The 19348-nt window shown below is 47.4% G+C and overlaps 9 protein-coding genes across 9 annotated transcripts; 6 read left to right on the top strand and 3 right to left on the bottom strand.

The window, feature by feature from the left end:
* Positions 1-1113: 1113 nt before the first annotated feature.
* Positions 1114-1628, bottom strand: E1B28_001817 (uncharacterized protein; the record flags this gene model as incomplete). Its single annotated transcript, XM_043147787.1, has 5 exons — positions 1114-1145; positions 1203-1238; positions 1294-1412; positions 1460-1555; positions 1612-1628. The coding sequence occupies 5 exons, from the start codon at positions 1626-1628 to the stop codon at positions 1114-1116; spliced, it is 300 nt and encodes a 99-aa protein (XP_043016501.1).
* Positions 1629-2225: 597 nt separating this feature from the next.
* On the top strand, positions 2226-3389 carry E1B28_001816 (uncharacterized protein). The gene is made up of 3 exons (XM_043147786.1): positions 2226-2327; positions 2394-2993; positions 3060-3389. Exons 1-3 carry the CDS (start codon positions 2303-2305, stop codon positions 3269-3271), a joined length of 837 nt encoding a protein of 278 aa, XP_043016500.1. The 5' UTR covers positions 2226-2302; the 3' UTR covers positions 3272-3389.
* A 795-nt stretch (positions 3390-4184) lies between these two features.
* E1B28_001815 (uncharacterized protein) lies at positions 4185-7491 on the bottom strand. Its single transcript, XM_043147785.1, has 14 exons — positions 7251-7491; positions 7140-7199; positions 6980-7082; positions 6872-6919; positions 6765-6812; positions 6699-6712; positions 6535-6642; positions 6462-6484; positions 6330-6410; positions 5994-6268; positions 5799-5944; positions 5667-5742; positions 5122-5613; positions 4185-5061 (listed from the first exon to the last, which is right to left on the bottom strand). Exons 3-14 carry the CDS (start codon positions 6992-6994, stop codon positions 4285-4287), a joined length of 2103 nt encoding a protein of 700 aa, XP_043016499.1. The 5' UTR covers positions 6995-7082; positions 7140-7199; positions 7251-7491; the 3' UTR covers positions 4185-4284.
* Positions 7492-7827: 336 nt separating this feature from the next.
* Positions 7828-8842, bottom strand: E1B28_001814 (uncharacterized protein). The gene is made up of 2 exons (XM_043147784.1): positions 8566-8842; positions 7828-8504 (listed from the first exon to the last, which is right to left on the bottom strand). The coding sequence occupies exons 1-2, from the start codon at positions 8631-8633 to the stop codon at positions 7991-7993; spliced, it is 582 nt and encodes a 193-aa protein (XP_043016498.1). The 5' UTR covers positions 8634-8842; the 3' UTR covers positions 7828-7990.
* Positions 8843-9523: 681 nt separating this feature from the next.
* Positions 9524-12375, top strand: E1B28_001813 (uncharacterized protein). The gene is made up of 12 exons (XM_043147783.1): positions 9524-10158; positions 10218-10690; positions 10745-10799; positions 10855-10989; positions 11049-11150; positions 11204-11379; positions 11435-11524; positions 11591-11619; positions 11682-11742; positions 11805-11854; positions 11914-12031; positions 12097-12375. Exons 1-12 carry the CDS (start codon positions 9597-9599, stop codon positions 12112-12114), a joined length of 1869 nt encoding a protein of 622 aa, XP_043016497.1. The 5' UTR covers positions 9524-9596; the 3' UTR covers positions 12115-12375.
* A 287-nt stretch (positions 12376-12662) lies between these two features.
* Positions 12663-13112, top strand: E1B28_001812 (uncharacterized protein; the record flags this gene model as incomplete). Its single annotated transcript, XM_043147782.1, has 3 exons — positions 12663-12833; positions 12891-12957; positions 13024-13112. The coding sequence occupies 3 exons, from the start codon at positions 12663-12665 to the stop codon at positions 13110-13112; spliced, it is 327 nt and encodes a 108-aa protein (XP_043016496.1).
* Positions 13113-13975: 863 nt separating this feature from the next.
* On the top strand, positions 13976-15143 carry E1B28_001811 (uncharacterized protein; the record flags this gene model as incomplete). The annotated part of the gene is made up of 4 exons (XM_043147781.1): positions 13976-14198; positions 14255-14360; positions 14417-14876; positions 14931-15143. The coding sequence occupies 4 exons, from the start codon at positions 13976-13978 to the stop codon at positions 15141-15143; spliced, it is 1002 nt and encodes a 333-aa protein (XP_043016495.1).
* A 223-nt stretch (positions 15144-15366) lies between these two features.
* E1B28_001810 (uncharacterized protein) lies at positions 15367-16790 on the top strand (the record flags this gene model as incomplete). The annotated part of the gene is made up of 2 exons (XM_043147780.1): positions 15367-16391; positions 16448-16790. 2 exons carry the CDS (start codon positions 15367-15369, stop codon positions 16788-16790), a joined length of 1368 nt encoding a protein of 455 aa, XP_043016494.1.
* Positions 16791-18203: 1413 nt separating this feature from the next.
* E1B28_001809 (uncharacterized protein) lies at positions 18204-18866 on the top strand (the record flags this gene model as incomplete). The annotated part of the gene is made up of 3 exons (XM_043147779.1): positions 18204-18439; positions 18511-18597; positions 18659-18866. 3 exons carry the CDS (start codon positions 18204-18206, stop codon positions 18864-18866), a joined length of 531 nt encoding a protein of 176 aa, XP_043016493.1.
* Positions 18867-19348: the final 482 nt, after the last annotated feature.

The raw sequence follows: 19348 nt of genomic DNA, 5'->3' as shown, positions 1-19348 counted from the left end.
ACGAGGCTGTATAATAAGTTCTATAGTAAGTAAATGAAAACTGAACTCCCCAATAGCCAAACAGTGGGAAAAATCAATGGAAATCACATATTTTGTAATTTTTTGAGATTCTGTAGGCACCCAAACTTCTCAAAGTCCTTCAAATAGTCATTGGGTATAGCACAGTGACCCCTGTAATGCTTTGCACCATATGCAGCTTCTTTCCCATTCAGTCCCTCATGTACGCATCAGTATAGCAGAGTGCCCAGTTGAAAAATCCAGTAGAGATAAGACATGAGTCCACTAGAAGAACTTCACCTTCCCTCCTGCCTTCATTAAGTTTTCTCATCACGCACTGGTTGATTTTTTCGGGGGCGCCATCTAATACAGTTCCTCAGGTACTATTTCTATATCAGGGAATTTTTGAATCGATAAACTGAATAAATTTTGACATGAGTGGATAGGACATACCAAACTCTGTAGTCTAGATAATTCTGTAACAGGTTCAGTAAATGATTTGGATACCACAGTTAACAACGCACCTGTTATTAGCATCCTTTCCGGCCAATTCTCCAATCAGAATTCAGGTCAGACATAGAGTATTAGTTGTTAACGAGGCTAGAGAAAGTTTGAATCAGAGAGGATTACAGATCTTATAGAGAACATACTATAGAATAGCCGTACGAAAATTTGAAGCTTACGAGAGACAGCTAAAGTGTGTGGCTGGACATCGAGCGAGACGGTGACGACGGCGGAACGAAAACGACTGAGCGCTTATGCCCAGTGAGGTTTCATCGGATGGCATCAGACGTTATTGGATGATCCAGAGATGACTCTGATAACGTCTGGTTCCATCCAATAACATCCTTAAGAAGGTAGTTTTTGAGACGGTATCAGATGACATCGTTGGAAATCTGAGTGGGGGTGAAGGACCGTATTTAGGTCTGATAACATAGCGCTTCATCCGATTTTCAGAGTTTACTGTATGTTATCGTATGACAATCGTATGATTCAATTCCATCCCTTTATCTGATCATGTACAATTTCATCTAACAACATTATTGTGCTATACAACATAGTCCTGTATCCATTCCACCTTATCCTACTGCCGCGTACCCAACACCTTCGCTGGAGTCAGCTTTGGCCTTCTTGCTGACCTGGACCGCCTGTATGAATGAGTCAGTAAACAAAGAATGGTACCAGTATGGAGGGAAGGAACTCGCCTCGACATTCTTCTCGTGTGATAACTTCTGATAGTGCTAAATCAAAGATATCAGTAGATCGAAATGAAACGGCAGAGAAAAAGCACATTACCTTGAAGCGACCGACCATCCTTCTCGGTCTTCTCAAACTCGACCCGGTGTTCTAAAAACATGCTCTTCGACTTGGTTTCGTTACCCGGCACCTTCTTCCAATCATGGGCATACAACCACCTAAAAGATTGTGAGAAACGGTGATAAAATACGAAAGCACTACTTACTTCCGGCAAACCAAGTCCGGTACCTTCCATACAACCTTCTTCGGTTTGGGTATCGTGGTCTTGGGAGCTTGAACCTCAGTTTTGTGGTAGCGGTGACTATAGATGGTGACCGTCAAGCTCAGCCATGAAAAAAGGGTAACTGACACACGTACGCATCAATAGTCTCCATGAGGCGTTCGAGTTTGGGTACAAGTACCTATGAAGTGGGTCATCGTTTGGGAAGTGGGACAATGAGATGGGGGGTTGGTGGTGGAAGGGAAGGAAGAAATGATGGGGACGACTCTGGCGTTGTGCTTGTATATAAGGATTTCACGGGTGAACCGTGTGTGCGGTCTTGGTGCGGTCTACGTCACAATCTCGTCATTGGTATTAGGATGAAACGATTTGAATCTGCAGTGTCGAAGAAAGCGAAGGGAAACGGCGCAAGGGGAGGAGGAACTATGAGTGAGGAGAGCAACAGCAGACGCCTATGTGCATAAACTCGGGCAAGGAATCGAAGCCTCTAGGCCATGGTGAAGAAATGGCTAAGTTGTTTTTACTTCTGTGACTTTGATGTCGAGATATTGCGGACAGTCGGAGAAGCTAGAGAGATGAAGGCGAGACGGAGGCCTCCAACAAACGACGCGTCATCAGAAAATATCCGAGAGAGATACGGATTTCTCAGAATTCACACGATTCATTACATACGGTCCGGTAGCATCAGATTACATCCGAGCACATCTCACTGGGGCTTATGGCCTGGCATGCGCAGGTGTGGCCGTGCGCAAAAAAACTACAGCCCGCTAAATTCCCACGAGACAAAACGACTTCCGAGCCTCTGTTACCTGAAAATTCCCGTTTATCATGTTCAGAGCATACATAGCACAAAGTGGGCACAATCTTTCCTCAAGCTTACATCTCCACTATAAACCCCTCTTACATTCAATGGATGCAGGTTCGCGTTGCATCGCGTCGGTGCCTTCAAGTTCAAGCAATGCCTCCCTCCTTCACACCTCTGCTATCCTCCACGCAGCCCCCAAGAAACGAATGACGAACAAAATCAAGCAAGAACGAAGAGCCCAAAGATTCGAAAGGGCAACCGCCAACCGTCCAAGCCCCATCCTAGGCACTCGACCAGGTGAAGAGTCAAAGTGGGAGGAGTGTGACTTGGCGAAGATTCTTGTCAGAGAGGAAGAATTCGCAGGGCCTCCCGAAATGAAGCCCACGGAACGACCGATTGGTGTGGTTCATGAACCCAAACAATTTGCTTTTGCTCTCACGAAAACAGAAGCCGACGAACTGTTTGGAAAGTTACCTATCCTCAGCGCGCAAATATCACCGACGAGTGGAATTGGAGGGGGAACTACTCAGGATATTATATCTGCTGGGTTGGAAAGTGGGGAAAGGGAACTACAAAAAGCGAATATCTTTGCGAAAGTGGTGGATTTGAGGAATGCGGATGCGGATGGAATTGCGTATGAGAATAGAAGGCGGATTATCGAGGCGTTTTCGGAACCCAAAAATCCCTTCGACCCAGGTCGTACAGAGGTACAAGGTAAGTATCCGAATTGGGATTATCGGTTTTCTTGGATGTTGAAGGTTCCTTATTCCTCAACTTTAGCTGCCATTCTGACGTACCGCATCCGCAACTTGTGGAGCCACCTAACAAAATACAAACGCGACCTTGGTAACAGAAGAGGCCTAAGGAAACTGGTGCATCAAAGAGCTAAGGTCCTGAAGTATCTCAAGCGGACAGACCGAGAACGTTATGACATCTTACTACAACGCCTTGCACTACACCCAGAGAGTGTGGAAGGGGAATTGGTTGTTTAACGGTACCTTATATCAACCGAATATCACGTCCTGCCTTCCCTTTCTTACCCTCCCACTGGGAAAAAATCTATTCAAGCATGGTCCATCTCGCCTTGTCTACAGACATGAAAGGGCTGGCTTAAGTGACATTAAAGAACCCACTGGCCAGTTGAGGTTGGATACGGAGTTACAGTTTCCACCGATCTGCACTGACACCCTCCATCCATAATAGCTGGTAATAAAACACCCTACTTCTACTCCTCCACAGTTTCAACCTCAATATCAACCAACTCTCGACCCTCAACCATTTCTCCGTTCTTACATCCAACAGCCTTCACCACACCTTCAACACCGTCTTCGTCTTCATACTCTCTGCTACGTAACTTTGTACCCCTATTGAACTCCTTTCAAGTTGTACCATGAGCGTTTACACAAAATGATCGATGAAGAGCTCTCGAAGACCTGGCTGAACTTGCAGCATGATAGAGAAAAAGACCTCCCGACCTTCCTTTGCGGCAGCCAATGATGGGCACGCATGCACATGCATCATCGACCCACGTTCTTCTCCAATGGTACCGGTATAACCTTCGCACGATGAATGGGGACACGCTGAGGCGAATTTTGAATGCCAGAGTTCACATTCAGAATTAGCTGGCATCTTCACCACCACGCTTGACCTCGATTACTTTCATGCTTGTATCAAAATGTTCCGTTTTTTTTTTTTGGTCAAATCAAATTGTACTACTCGTGTCCAGGGCTCGTGTCATGATCACCGACCGATAGATTGAGGTTGGGAAGTTTCTGGACTTGGGAGAACGAACTTACCATTTTACCAGTGGCAGTCTTTCGCTACTTGTTCGTTCCATAACGAGCAGAATCTGTACGAGTACAGAGTACTGTACTGTACAGTAACACCGTTCTGGCGAAGTTTGAATAATTCTCGAATAAGGCAAATGATTTTAGCGACTATTCAAAGTTTACAGAAGTCCACAATCATCATTTCCACCCATATTAACCAATAATAAAACACCCTCCTACTTCTGCTCCTCCACCACAGTTTCAACCTCAATATCAACCAACTCTCGACCCTCCTCAACCATTTCTCCATTCTTACATCCAACAGCTTTCACCACACCCTCAACATCCGCTCTCAACACCGTCTCCGTCTTCATACTCTCCAACACAACCACGCTTTGACCTTTTGTCACCTTATCCCCAACCTTAACCTTCAACTCAACCACCAAACTGGGCATAGGAGCTTTCAATGCTCCCTTCGCAGCAGCGGCGCTCAACACATCTCCTCCCAGCGACAACAACCAATCCGGTGTAGGAATGACCAGTGTCGTCTTCTGTCCGTCACTGAACACATGTAAACGCTCCATAGTATGATGAGAAGTCGAAGCTGGAACGGAAGGCGGTGGAGGTTGTGATACCACAGTTACGTTTACCAGTTTATCAGATAGCGTTGTCGTGAGGTTCGTAGGAGAACCCAAAGTAGCAGGTACATTTCGGTATTCAGCAGTCCGACTGGGAGTCTTGACGTCAATGTCGAATAGTCCTAGTGTTGAACATCTGACGCGGACTGTGGAGGGTTCATTGGAAGTAACTGCGTCATCTTGGAGGAGTATAATCCGTTCGTAACTGTCTCCACCGAATCGGCGAGAAGCTAACGTTGTCCAAGGTGATTGGGCGGTTGAAGAAGCTGTCAGGCTGGGTACAGGATGATCCCTCAAAATGACGTATAGGGCTGCTTGAGCTAAGATCTCTGGTGCTGGCTCCGTAACCGGTGGGAATAGAGCATCGAAATGTTTCTACAAGACCACAGTTTGAGTTGGGCGAAAATCAAGATAACGTATACCGTTGCTGCTTACCGGGATGAAACCAGTCTCCACCTCTGCATCAATAAATGCCGAATTCCCCGCCAACGACCTCAAAAGTTGGATGTTGGTGGAAACGCCAACAACATGATACTCATCCAGTGCTTTTCTGAGTAATCTTAGTGCTTCGGTACGGTCCTTTCCATGTACAATCAATTTCGCAATCATCGGATCGTAAAAGATGCCAATCTGTGCTCCTTGACCGAAACCTTGCTCAAGACGCACTGAAGGTGTAATCTCGACGTCACTTGAGGTCAATGACGGTGCTAGAAATCCGGATGCAGGGGAAACTGGAGGTGGGACATTTGGATTGGAATAGGATGGCGCGAAGGTGAGCGTAGGGGTGGGTGTAGAAAGGTACAGCAATGTGCCAGAATCGGGTAAAAAATTGTTCCTCGGCTTCTCAGCATAAATACGGGCTTCAAATGCGTGTCCGACGAGAGGAATAGACGATTGGCCTAATGGAAGAGGATTCCCGGCCGCGACCTAAGGAAAAACCAAGGTTGAGAAAATGGGACAATGAAGAAATCGACGCTTACGTCTAACTGCCATTCTACGAGATCCAATCCTGTCACCATTTCCGTTACCGGATGTTCGACCTGCAAGCGCGTGTTCCTATAGCAAAATGCATTCGGTGGGGGATAGGTTCTCGTGAAATGGTTGGGGCTCACATTTCCATAAAATAAAAGTCTTGCGTATCGTTGTCGAAGATGAATTCCACCGTGCCAGCGCCCACATAATTGACGGCTCGCGCTGCTGCGACCGCCTTTGCACTCAACTCAGACCTAAGTTGCGTTGATAGTCCAGGTGCGGGTGCCTGTCGACAGATTAGAATAGAGAAAGGTCCCAAGTAACTCAGAACTGACCTCCTCAATAATCTTTTGGTTTCTTCTCTGAACCGAGCAATCTCTCTCCCACAAACTGACGACCCCACCCAGCGCATCAGCGAACACTTGGACTTCAACATGCCTCGGGCGTTGAATGTATTTTTCCACCAAAACAGTATCATTTCCGAAGGATTTAATCGATTCTCGTTTAGCTGAGGTGAGAGCCTCTTGGAACGCTTCCTCGGTTGACGTTGTCACAACGCGCATCCCTTTCCCCCCGCCCCCATGAACAGCTTTGATGAGTACCGGAAAACCTAGAGCGGTACCAGTGTGAGCTCCGTAAACATTATCAAAAAATACCACTCTCAATTTCACCTATTTTCTTCGCTTGTTCGAAGAGAAAATTGGGATCTTGGTTTTCTCCATGGTAACCTGGAACACACGGAACGGCGGCAGCTACGATGCAATTTAGACATGTAGAGGTCGTTAAAATGCGTTTGAGCTCACCGAGCATAATGTTCTTAGACTCGCTACGATTCATGCGTAAGAGAGTGACTTTCGACCTTACACACGAACACACCTTTTAGAGCCCATACTAACAATGGCGCTAGCAGGCGGCCCAATGAAAACAATACCATCCTCAGCGAGCCGTTCGGCAAACTTCGCATTTTCACTCAAGAAACCGTATCTGTTTCGTAGGTTCGAAAAGGCCCGAGCTACGGGAGTTCAACTTTGGCTGCTTACCCAGGATGAACAGCCTATCGAAACCTGATTAGCTGAAAAGTGTTGTCAAGAGAGGATGGTACGAACCTGAGCCCCACTCCTACGACATACCTCTATTATCTTGTCGATTCGAAGCTATGGATAACAAGGTCCAGTCAAGAAGCGAATACTGCGGAAGGCCGCCGAATACTGACATAACTTTCTGCGGACGGTGCTGGGCCTATACAGTATGCTTCTTCTGCCTAATCAGAAAAGTGAGTTGAGTCGCCAAGCGCAAGCGCAACAATTCATGAACCACCCACCAACTGGACATGCATGGAATCCTTATCCGCTTCACTGTACACGGCCACACATCTTATTCCTAGCTTCTTAGCGGTGCGAATGACTCGGCAAGCAATTTCTCCTCTAATTTTTTCGGCGTGTATCAGTATTCGAAAAGATGAGCTCAAGCCTTATCCTCACCTGTTTGCGATTAGAATCTTGTCGAAGTGAGGCTGGCGTGTATGATGGAAGGTTTCTTCCCTATGATGTTCAATCGGCTTTCCTGGACAGAAAGAGGACAACGAGACAGACCTAGAGGTTCTGATTCTGAAGCAAATAAACGGCTCTGTTTCTTCCAGGGTTCATGGTGAGATATTGCAGAGATGTGATGTTCTCGAGATCCGGGAGAGTTTCTGGGGAACGCGGATAAAGATTTTAGTTGTCCTGTTGCTATTCTGTGTACTTGGTTTAGATTCCGGATGGTAATTGTCCGTTTGGAAAGCATCGAGGACAACAGGGAGAGGAAAGAGGTGGAAGTGCAACTTCAAGATCCGGGTTGAGCGCGCACGGACCAGTGACATATGTATGCGAGCACGTGCCCACCGGACGCGCACCGCGTCATGTCACATCACCCTGCTTCACCTTCGGTATTCGCCCATGAGCCCACAGCCTCTCACTGCTGGTTACAGCGACATCCAAAATTGTAGCGCAATTATGATTTTGTGTAGCTCCCCGCCCTTGTTTGTAGTAAATAAAAAGTATTCCAAAATTGGCAAACCATCCCGACGCCCGAAGTTTGATCCAGCCAATCGGCGTAGGAGCTCTGCTTCCCCGCCCTTGTCCCCTCAGCAACGTGATACCCACAAAGCACCAACTTACCTCATGGTTACCAAATTTGGATTACTTGCTTTATTTACAACAAACAAAGGCGGGGAGCTACACAAAATCATAATTGCGCTACAATTTTGGATGTCGCTGTAAAATTGGATTCTGCTGCATGCAGGCACGCTCTATTACTCTACTCTCATACGTACGCATATCTTTGTTTTTGTCTAATCCTCTTGTCCAAGGTCTGCTTGAACATCGATTTCGACGCCGTCAAATTCAACAACCAACTCTTTGCTGCCGATTACCTCGTCCGCCTTTGCTGGTCTCGCTGCCATTGCCTTAATATCAACGCTCCATCCATCCTCCTCTGCAAAAAACCAAGCAATCTCCCTTAACGGCTTACGTTCTTCATCGACCCCTTCGCCTTTGACAATCTGATATACCCACAACCCATCCCCCTCTCTCCGAACTTCGACAGTCGCTTTTCCCGAATCGGTTGGAAAGATGCTCCAATCTGACCATGTTTGCGTTCCTACCGTACTGACGTTTGGACGATCCATGTAGAACTCGATACCTGTCTTGAGCCAGTAATCGTTTGGCTTGGAAGGGTTGGTGACGTGCAGTAGGAGACCCCCTTGGTCGTAACGAGTGGTCCATGCGGCGCTCACAGTCAACCGAGCGCGTTGGAAAGACTTGAGAGGTACTGGAGAAGTTAAGGGATGTGTTGGGGCGTTGAATCTAGGCGTGGGTGAGTCGATGTCTGCTTGAACAACCCATTCTGAATTTCGTAGGCACGTACAGGTTAGTAGATGGGGGTTTACGCCAGGCGTCGGTCTCAGGAAGGGCAGTGACGGACAAAGAGGACATGTCGAAGTTATTGTGAAATCGCAGTTGTTTATGGGCCCCTAAATAGCCAAAGCGGGATCGGAGAAATACCGGGAGAACAAACGTTGCGCTGCCGTGTGGCCACCGTGTTCAAATACACGATTCATACACGACAGCACTAGTAAGCGTTTGGCGTACAGTCGTGGAGACTCCCTGGAACCCAACAGTCAAACATGACAATTCAATATCCAATTGCTGGAGCAGATAGCGCTTCGCGATTCAAAAGACGAATCAAGACCATGAATCGAGGATGTAGCTCCAGAATGCTGATTCGACATCTCAGACTCAGTGATCAAGATTCCCCCGACTTTGAAGTCTAGCTAGGGTGTCTCCTCAAAGTCCCGACCAAGCCAACATGATAAGTGGCAGCACCGTAGTATTGATGAAGATAACGGAGACATACCTACCACTTTGAATACTCTAACGTGAGCTTGCGAGGAAACTGTCATAAAGGTGACTTGTGCTTGACCTGCCCATACTTGAGACTATTCACAGCCCTTGGCGGTACGGGTCCGTACCATATTTACCAAAAATTTGCCGGAAACCCATAAAAGGGCATTTTACTTATAATTACCACACCTTGTAACTGCGAGGAATTATTGTAATTCAACCACCGAATAATAACCCGTCAGGGCCATTTTTTCACCCCGAGGCCGTCAATCGACACTAGACAGGTTACACGACGCATATGCATGAACGTTTGAACGTTTGTGAACGATGCTATTGCATTCGTTAACTTCCATGTTCTCCCGAGTCCCAAAATGTTTTCCATCCATCGCAACGAAGCGAAATTAGAAGATGCTGTTTGGGGGGGTGTTCACACGCCACCAGAGATAAAAATAAAATTCATGTCAACACGGCCACGAGGTCGCCCTGAGCGCTGGCGATGCAATAGGATCGGCAGCTGGAATCCCGGGTCAACCACTACCATCGCGACGACCAAGAATGCCTCGCGAAAACAGCTTCAGCGACTCTGAGGGTCGTTCATTAACCCCCGACCTTAGTGACGCCGAAGACCACGATGCTCCTGCTCCCAGGTCTCCCAGATCCCCCACTGGCAGACATCAGATTCCCTCACCAGTCCCAGTGAGGATGACTACATTTGAAAATGTCCGCCGTCCATCTCTCTCCGCTGGTCCTAGTTCACCTGGAGTCCCACGTCCTTTACAACACCCTAGGGAACGTTTTCGTGCAGCTGTACGAAAAGTCATGGCCATGCATCGTAGTACTTCAATAATGGTAGCCAACGGTGTCGGCGCAGAACCAGGAGTTGATCCTCGAAGGGCCTCTGCCAATCTACAGTTTGGAAAAATCAAACAAGATTGTGTGATAGAGATTCTGGATTACTCCAGTCTGCGGCATTCATATGGACGCATGACCAACAAGGAGTTTGTCAACTTTTTGACTGATCCTAAAGCCAGCCAGAGAGAACCTTGGGTCAAAGTTCGTTGGATTAATATCGGAGGTTTGAGTTGGGATGTTATGAAGGCTGTTTCACTGAAATACGGTGTGTGGTCTGATGCTACGTCTTTCACTCGTTGAACACTGAACTGTAACCGACTGAAGACATACACCCACTTGCACTCGAGGACGTTTTTCACCATCGGCCCGGCGCTCGTTCCAAAGCAGACTATTACACCAAACACCTCTTCATTCACATTCTCTGTCATGAGCTCGGACACGACGGCGACGTGCTGGCCGAAATTCAACGACATGGGACATCAGCCGCCTTAGGGTCGACCCTTGCCGAAAGCATCGACATTCCTCGTTCATCTTCGCCAGAACCTCTGACGGATGCAGACAAGATGGGATTAGATGTCCTGGAAGAGGAAGAAATAACCCTTTATGGAACGGCTCCTAACTCTCGTAAGTCAACGTTGAGGATGCGGAATCGAGCTAAGCTCGCCGGAGCTGGAGGTGATTTAGAGCATGGACGACAGGGTGGACTTCTTAGCTTTATGAACAAAGCAAAAACACGTCGTGAAACCAAGCGGAGGCAGGCCCGGGAAGATGAAATAAAAGTTGGTGAACTCAAGAAAGTGTGTAACATCTACCAATTCAATTTCGCCAGAAGAGACTGATTTCTTCTAAAGGGCGAGAAAGTCGTTGTAAGAGAGATACCCTTCTTTATCTTCCTATACCGCAATGGTGAGTCAGTTTGACTCTTGACAGTCACCATCATCTTTCCCTGATATCAATGTAGGCACCGTGATAACTCTCCATCGTGACCCTGATCTCTCCATAACCAACCCTATTGTCCAACGTCTCCATCAGCGCGACACCGGTCTTAGAACCTCTGCCGATCCATCGTTATTGGTGCAAAGTCTGCTGGATCTGAGTGCGTGGTATTCTATGATTCCGGGTCCCCAGCCAGCTGCTGACTTGGTTCTTCATCAGTCGTTGACAAAGCTGTTGAGGTTACCGAGGAATACGCATTCAAGATTAAGAAATTCGAGGGTCAGATTTTGCTTAGACCTGACGTCGCCACCGTCCGGAATTGTGCGTAAATTTCCCTTCATTTCTTGTAGCCATCCGTTCAAATCCGCTACTAGTGCATATATTCTCTGAGGACCTTATTCTCCTCAAACGTACCTTAGAGCCCATTAAGACACTTGTGTATGGGTTGAGGAGATATGATGTCGACCGATGTGCAGCCCTCGTTGATCCTTCGAAAGATACTGGGGAGCCAATCAAAGGTTATATGAGCCAGAAGAGCAAAATTTATCTCGTAAGCTTTCTTCCTGTAACCTTGTCAATTGAGATTCTAAATCTTCTCGTCCCAGGCTGATGTTTTTGACCACATGGAATACGTTCTCAGTAGCTTGGACATGTTCGCCGCTATCAGCGAGAACTTGATCAACTATACGTTCAACGTGTGTATTTCGAACATTTACATTTACTACGCTTTTGCAGAGATGACTGATGTACCAACTCGATAGATGACATCGTACGAGATGAACGAGGTCATGTAAGTTATATTCATTTCTCGGTTTGCGTTAAAAGGCGTTCGCTCACCGCTTTGGAATCTAGGCGTCGGCTCACACTGGCAACAATCATTTGCCTACCCCTGACCCTACTGACCGGATACTTTGTGCGTCCCCCCCCTTTTGTAAACGCGGAATGATGGAGCTCTGACGATTTTGCTCGATGTAGGGTATGAACTTCAGTCCTATGTGGTCTGTCAACGAAAATTCGGACCTTCTGTATGTCAAACCTCCGTTGTTGATGTTGATTGTATCTCCATCACCAACCCCTTTCGCAGTTTCTGGAAAATCGCCATTCCGATCATGGCGGTTATCATCCCACTGTTCCTGATGCCGGACATCAAGAGAGTGATTAGGTATATAGGGAAGCGAATGTCGACTAAGAAAGCTGTCAAGGTGCTTATTGCTTCTGAACTTTCTCCATAAAAGTTCGTTATTGACTCTGCCATGATTAATTGCAGACTTATAACGAATTCTGAAAACTGACGTTATGTAGTTATCTGCACGGACCGACACATATATCTTCGGTACATCATTTAGGTGTTCGTGTTTTCGCATTGCTCTGTTAACCTGTTGGCTTTTTACCTTTGCTGCTCACCTCAAGAGCTCCGTCTACTGGCTTTTCTAGGGATTTGGATTTGGAAGGATCTGTGATGATTTTGATTTTCATGCCATATACACCTCATAGTACATTTGCAATGACTACAATAATAATTCGGGACTGTGTTTCTCGGTCGGCTATGTACACAAGGGGTTGTCAGAACTACTGTCTACCTTGTCTGGTTCACCGACATCGCATGACGATTTGGCGTTCCTGGAGCTAAGAGTCCTTAGAGATAGAGATTCGGTGCAACGATCGGAAAATTGAGTATGAAGACCTGATTATTGATGGACACAATGAAGGACTAGTACTCTGATCATTTGGAAGTTGAAGGAAAGTGAACGCCTATACGCGCCCACAAACGTGTGACACCAACGTGAACCAAAAACGGCCCGGGGGGCCAAAGATGGCCAAATTCAAACCCTCATGTCTTCCACCACAGCGCAGCCCCTCAAAGTGACCCCAGCAACATTAGCCAAATCTCCGACAGAGAGCTGTTCACAGGAAAAAACACCGGTTGCTACGAACCCCACATCGATCCAGACCAGCACCGTGAAATTGGACAGTATCTCAAGTCCGCATGAACTCACCGCTTTTGTGCGTGAATCATCGTGCTGCTAAAGGTGTAGTTCTCCTGTTGACTCGTACTGGCAGGTAGAGACATTATTGGAACAGCTGGATTCCAAGTTCGATGAAATGTCGTCTCAGATTCTAGATCGCAGTACGTCTTTGTTGTGTTCTTTCATGAATTTGATCAATTCATTTGACATTGGGATTTTTATCACAGTGACGCAGATGGCAACAAGAGTTGATGCCCTTGAAGCTTCAATACAGGATATCATTAGTGGCGATGTACCTCAGTCACCTTCAATGTGAAGGAGGAGGACAGGGATAGAACGGAGAGCCTACATCGAGACTTGCTTTCTTCCCCACGCACTACATATCGCGAAATTACAGCATGAAAAACAATAGCTGTACATTGTGAGTATAGCTTATGAAGAATACAGGTTAAATCCGAGTTGACGCGTGAGGGAGACGAGGGTCGATGATAAAGGCTCAAAAAGGATCGTGAAGACATCAAAAGTTCGGTCTGTAAATCGAAATCGAAGAATGGGTGCGCAGAGTTCAAACATTCATCGGATTCACTCATGCTCGTCATGCCCACTAGGAGTATGAACTGTGTCATCAAACTCCGCAAGTAGCGCGTGTCCAATGATCTCGGAGGTTGTATTTTCCACGTTAGGCCAACATGGGAACGATTCAGGCGAACCTTAGGCAATTTTATTTGAATGAATGCCAGCGCCGCTTGAGAGGCTTTTGGGGGTCCTCAGGCTCGAGTACGGGGCGGCGGGGTTCGTGGGCCGCTTGCCTGGTAGACCCGACACGGCGATGAGCTCGCAGCGGGTGGGGTCGACTTCTCGAGTCCATTTCTCCGTAGATAATGGCACAAAGGCTGCACAAAGGGTATGATACCTCCAAGTCGTTACGATAACTTGTCAGTAGCTGATATTGGTATGGATGAGCGCTCTGATCTCCCAATGGAATCGCACCAGGGAGTCCACACTTGACAGGAAATGGACTGCCACGAAAAAAGAATAGGGTAGGGGCGGGCGCGTCGGTGATCACCGTCGTGGGTGGTACAGCGAACGACGTCACCACGTGTATCTCCTTTTTCTTGTTCACTGTATCGTAGCCGGACTGCGCCTTTTTATTCCAGCTGTCTCTCAGACAAATCAACCATGCCTCGTCTTCGTGTCTCTGCAGGACCAGATCTCAACGCCCTCACCGATATCACCAATCTTGTCAACACGAACAAGCCAAGCACTATCTCTTCTGATCTTTTCGACGGAAAGATAGTCGTTAATATCAAGGGATTTACGAACGGGGACGGGAAACCTAGCTCTAGTGCCTACTTTGAACAGGATGAGAGACAAGGGATTACTTGGAGTTTTCAAGTGCAAGGTGCGTGCTCAAGCCCTTAGGCCTTATTAGTGAACTAAAGTTGACGATAATCAAAGGACGATTCTTGAAGAATTACTCTGCGGATGACGTTTTGTTTGGAAATACATTTGATCGGCCACTTCAACTACCCTGGGGCTCTGGTGCAGCCCTCAAGTTCATGAAGTAAAGCAGAATTTGTCTATCCGAATATTATTTATCCACTGACAACCTGTCTCTAGTTTCGTCGACCCGACACTAGAGCACGATTTGACATCATCAACGAAACCTTGGGCCTTATCACCTTTGATATCTACCATGCCACATTTTATGCATACCAGAATACGTGGTGGTTCACCCGAATCGTTGTCACCTTCTTCATCAACGTCTTCACTAGAACTACCGAGCATGCCACCTAAATTCCCGCCTAGTCGACCTATCGCCGATGATAATTCCATGCTACATCTCGCTCAAGTACCCTCCGAGTGGAGCCCTTCGTCCTCGTCCTCTTCATTGTCATCGACCCACTCCCATAGCTCTGCAAAGTCCCATAAGTCTACGTTATCGTCAAAGTACAAGAATCTGAAACGAGGGGGTGGCAGCCGCCATAGTCACGACCCTATCAATCTGCAGAACGCCAGTCAGAGGAGATCGTATTTCAGTTCACCTGACACTAGACGGTCTGTTATGTTTGGATCTAAGGTACGCCGACTTTATATTTGGATCACCGTCTAAGTTCACAAAGCTTCTGCTTAGGACATCATCTCGATTGATTTTTGTTACGGATTCCTCGAGTTCAGCCCCACGATTTCGTTGAGGCTTCCTGGCGGACTGTCGTTTGATCTTATGCGGTATTGGGACGGGCAGCCGGTTAGGTTTGTTTGTTGTGAAAGGAAACGACCGGGAGATGAAGGTACAGAACCTTGGGGGAGGATTTTGTGGTGTGTGGTTATCGACCTATGTGATTAAATGAAGGACCTTTTATACTTGGACTTGGACTGTTCACTTTCCATCAGAGGAATAATACATTTAGATTCTTGTAGCTATAGCCTGTGTAGAACGCGTTGCCGTACTGTTATCGTACTCATGTCATCGTCGTCGCTTAGAAAGGAAACTGAAATTAGCATACATTACTTTTCAACCTGTCATAATATGCGCCGCAGTAACTTCACAGTAGGACTCGATTTGCAGTATGGCCAAACCACCCAACTCTACCCCTCTACTAGGCCTCCAATCAACGGAAAAACAAGGCTATTCATTTCTGTACTCCGGTAATAGCGACTTGCCTAAGGGTACCTTCGTCGTCACTGGGCTCTCAAAATTATCGGACTTTGCCAGTTTTTTGGACGACTCCAGTGAGTGCCAGGAGAGTCAGTCAGTCCGACACGTGTTGCTCTCCGACGTCAGTTTCGAAGATTTAGAAGATAACTTCGGATTCCTTAAACTCCCTAAAAAGATACTGGAACACACCGTAACCGAAAACAACGATACGTCTACGTTACCCACGACCGGCACTTTGGAATCAGCTTGCTTCCCCGGAAAACCGGGCGATATCGACACCACAGACGAAGAAGAAGATATCCTCAGTTACAATAGGAAACTTCGTAGGAGGTTAGCTCGCGCTGTTAGGGATCTTCCGAACGTTGTCGAGAGGATTTTCGGCCGCATTGCACCTACAGTCGAGACACTGTCCCTCTTGTTGTACATTTCACCGAGCTTTGAATCAGAGATACACGGCTATCACTCTGATTGGCCTATGTCGCAACGGAACGGCTACATGGAGGCGGTAGATTCGTTCTTTTGGAAGAAGGATACTCTGGGGGAGAGGGTTCAGAAGTATCAGTTCCCAAACCTAAACGCACTCACTCTGCGAAATGCCCTCAGGCTGGGGGATGCTAGAGTTTCTGTGACGAGCCGTTCGAGCGACTACGAAGTTCCCTTCCCTTTGTTAGAGAACCTCACACATCTTCATATCGCGCAGGCTCAAACGTTCGCTGGGAGCAAGAGGGCTCCTTCAGTTGCCTCTTTACGAGAATCACTGCCTCGCCTCACTCATGTTCGTTTCACGGGAAGCCCTCAACCGCGGTTATTCAAAGACCCACCAAGAGAGGTTCATGAAGGGTGGAGCAAGCAAATGAACGACTTGTTGCCGATTGGATGGTGGGACAACATTTTGAGAGCATTGAACGCTTATCCAGACCCCCCAAAGCTTGAAAGGTACATTTTTCATCTGTGATTCATGTTCTCCGTCCTTAGTTAACCACTGTTTCCAGTCTTGTACCACCAAATCTCAAACTTATCATTCACCCGAACTATAGCCACAGATTTACGTCTACAGGAGGATTTTGTGGAACGTATCTTGTCGAGTACGATGATTTCGTCGAAGGATTGAGAGAGATAGAGAAAGAGCAAGACAATATCCATCTTGTTTGGCCAAGTGAAGAGGGCTGGAACTGGTTCTCGAACTTGAAGGATGCATCGACTTGGGAGTTGGATTTGTTAGCACTGTTCCCCGTCAGCAGGGCTCTTGAAGACTTTCGAGAGAGGATAAGAGGCGGGGAGGGAGAATGGCGTATCGTAACTCCGAACTCGGAGAACAGGAGAAGATGGTGGTAAGAGTCAATAAAGATCGGCTGGACACCAGGGTGCGAGAAACGTACCATGGCTTTTCGGTTGGGCAGAACACCTCTCCAGTGTCCACCACTTCATTTGCACGTTCGAGTCCTTAATATGTCGCTCTCTCCGAATCTTGCAGCAATTCAGCAAGATGCCGGCTTCAGATAATTCGGAGAATGATCGAGGATGGACGGGGCAGTTCTGATAGCGAGGTCAGTCGCCTTGCCAGTAATGTGTGGTAGAAAACTCAATTTAGCTGTAATGTAGCAATGGTCGGTCCCAGCCCATTTTGAATAGGGTGGCAGAATAAACTAAAGCATTCAACGAGTCAATATATGGTTTCTTGAGATTTTACGTTCAACCTGGAAGAAACTGTGGGAGCAGTGTCGGGGAAGTTCGCAATTTCGGTCAATGGCATCCAGATTAATGAGGCGTGAAGGGAAATTGTCTGAACCGCTCTTTCAGCGGCCAAGATTGCCGACCAGACGTGAAACTTGGAGGGCTTGCCGAACTCCGGCCCGTTTGTGGAATATACACTGTGTTACGGAGAATTCAATATTCTTCCGTCCTTCACGGTTGAGTTCTGCACCTATTTTCTGTCATTCATGGTGGATGACCTGCAGCTCGCTTCTTCGTTTCCAGAACACGTACTTGTGCTTGGACGCCTGCTCATTTATGTTGGTAAGCCGAAGAAAAAGGGTTCAGATTTTGCGTCCAACATCTCACTGCTGCGCTCGTATTCACAGGATCTAGTAATACCGATCCGATAATGACCGCTCCGGTACTCCAAATGACCTTCGAGTCATCCCGCAAACGTCAAGTTTGGCTTACGGGCCCGCAATACTTCACCGTTTTTGAAGTTTCGACCTCTCCTTTTGGTCCTCGTTGCATATGGTCTTCAATTTTGGAGCGATACCGCCCTGCAAGAAACCTAGCTATAGAAGGAGATGCTCATTCAATATCAAGACCCCGGGTGCTGGAATCCCGCAGCTACTTTGTAGCTCAGCACCGCTTTTCCTTCCACTTCAGAGCCGCCTCGCGAGCCCGTGAACGCCTTGACCCGAAAACGAGCAATATGTATACCGCCCAGCTTATACCTGCTCGATATAGGAGACATACTCTGACTCTGGGGTAAAAGATGTCGGTTCTACACAGCATTGTAGGCTAAAGTTGACCGCCTCCCTTGTCAAGTATTTTGCCTCCGATACGCCTTTACCCACTTGTGCTGAAGCTAAACCGCAAAGGGATAACATTCTGGCAGCGGCTAACAGCCATTGGTACATGAAACCGTCCTCGTTCTCAGGCTTCGCGGAGTTCTCCTTCCCATATAAAAAGGCTGAAAGTTGAGGGATACCTCCATCGTCCGTTTTCTTCGTTCGCTTCTTTACAGTCAAGTTCGTCCTCATTTTCAAGATGCCTTCCTACAGCTCCCTTTTCGCTCTCTGCGTCGTTGCCTCAGGCATCGTTGGTACTACCCTCGCCAACCCCCTCGCTGCTCGTGCCAAGTGCTCCCCCAACTTTGAGGGAGCAGGTATCAGCATATTGGGAGCAAACGGTTTCGTCACTCCCGACGGTCGTGGTCATGGCTCTAATGCTCCATACTGGCACATCCAGCAGAACGGACAGTCTGTCCCAGGGTACACCTTCAGGTCGGTTATCCCCTTAATCGCTCGCTGTCTAACTGTTACTTACGACCGACTGCCAAACTTCAACTTCTTAGGGACATTGCAAATGACAATGTAGCACTCACTCGCAACCCCGATAACTCCTTGACTATGGGTGCCGTGGCTAACAGCGGAAACGATGTGTTAGTGTTCCCGTTTCTATCTGAGTTTTCGCATATTTTGCTCACCCACTATCGGTTTTAGTCGTCAAACTTTCAACATCGAGTGTGACACCTGTGTAGGAGGTGCCGCGACAGCTCCTCCTATGACTTCCATTGCTACTGGGTGCAATATCAAATTGAATGCAGATCCCACCCTCTGTGTCCAGGTTGGAAGGGCTCCCTCGGACGACCTCAACCTCGCTCAGTGCGGTGCGATTCCTGGAAGCCAAGGTTTCTCGTTCTCTACTTGAATATAGATTGAACGGACTTTAATTTGTACGGACTCTCTTCGGACAGTTGTAGTTGATACGTGTGCAGTCAGTTTTCGTAATGCTTTGATTCTACATAATACTACTAGTGGTGCAGAAGACTGGAAGTCGCGTTTCTAATGGATATTTACAGTGATTGAGCACAAACGAACCCGAGACTACACAGGATATCGACGTCCCATAGACATCCTATCCGACGCCTCGACCTACGACATGTTTTGTGGACGGTCCCTTATCCTTCGTGACTCAAGACCGACACTAATCTACTTAAGATACAGGTACATCATGAACTCAGCCGAAAATTCAAATCTCAGTAGCAAACACAGAGGATACAGTACCAACTTCCTTAGTAATAGGGAGCCCGACGACGACGAAGAGCGCGGAGACTCCGACTGAAAGTCAAGACGTGCACGAAAGAACAGCTGAACGAATGTGGATGTCGAGCAGATGATTGGAGTACCGGT

Source organism: Marasmius oreades, chromosome 1 (assembly GCF_018924745.1).
Source record: "Marasmius oreades isolate 03SP1 chromosome 1, whole genome shotgun sequence".
NCBI lineage: Eukaryota > Fungi > Basidiomycota > Agaricomycetes > Agaricales > Marasmiaceae > Marasmius > Marasmius oreades.
Note: the sequence above shows the minus strand (reverse complement) of the source record. Positions and strands in the feature narration are given on the sequence as shown.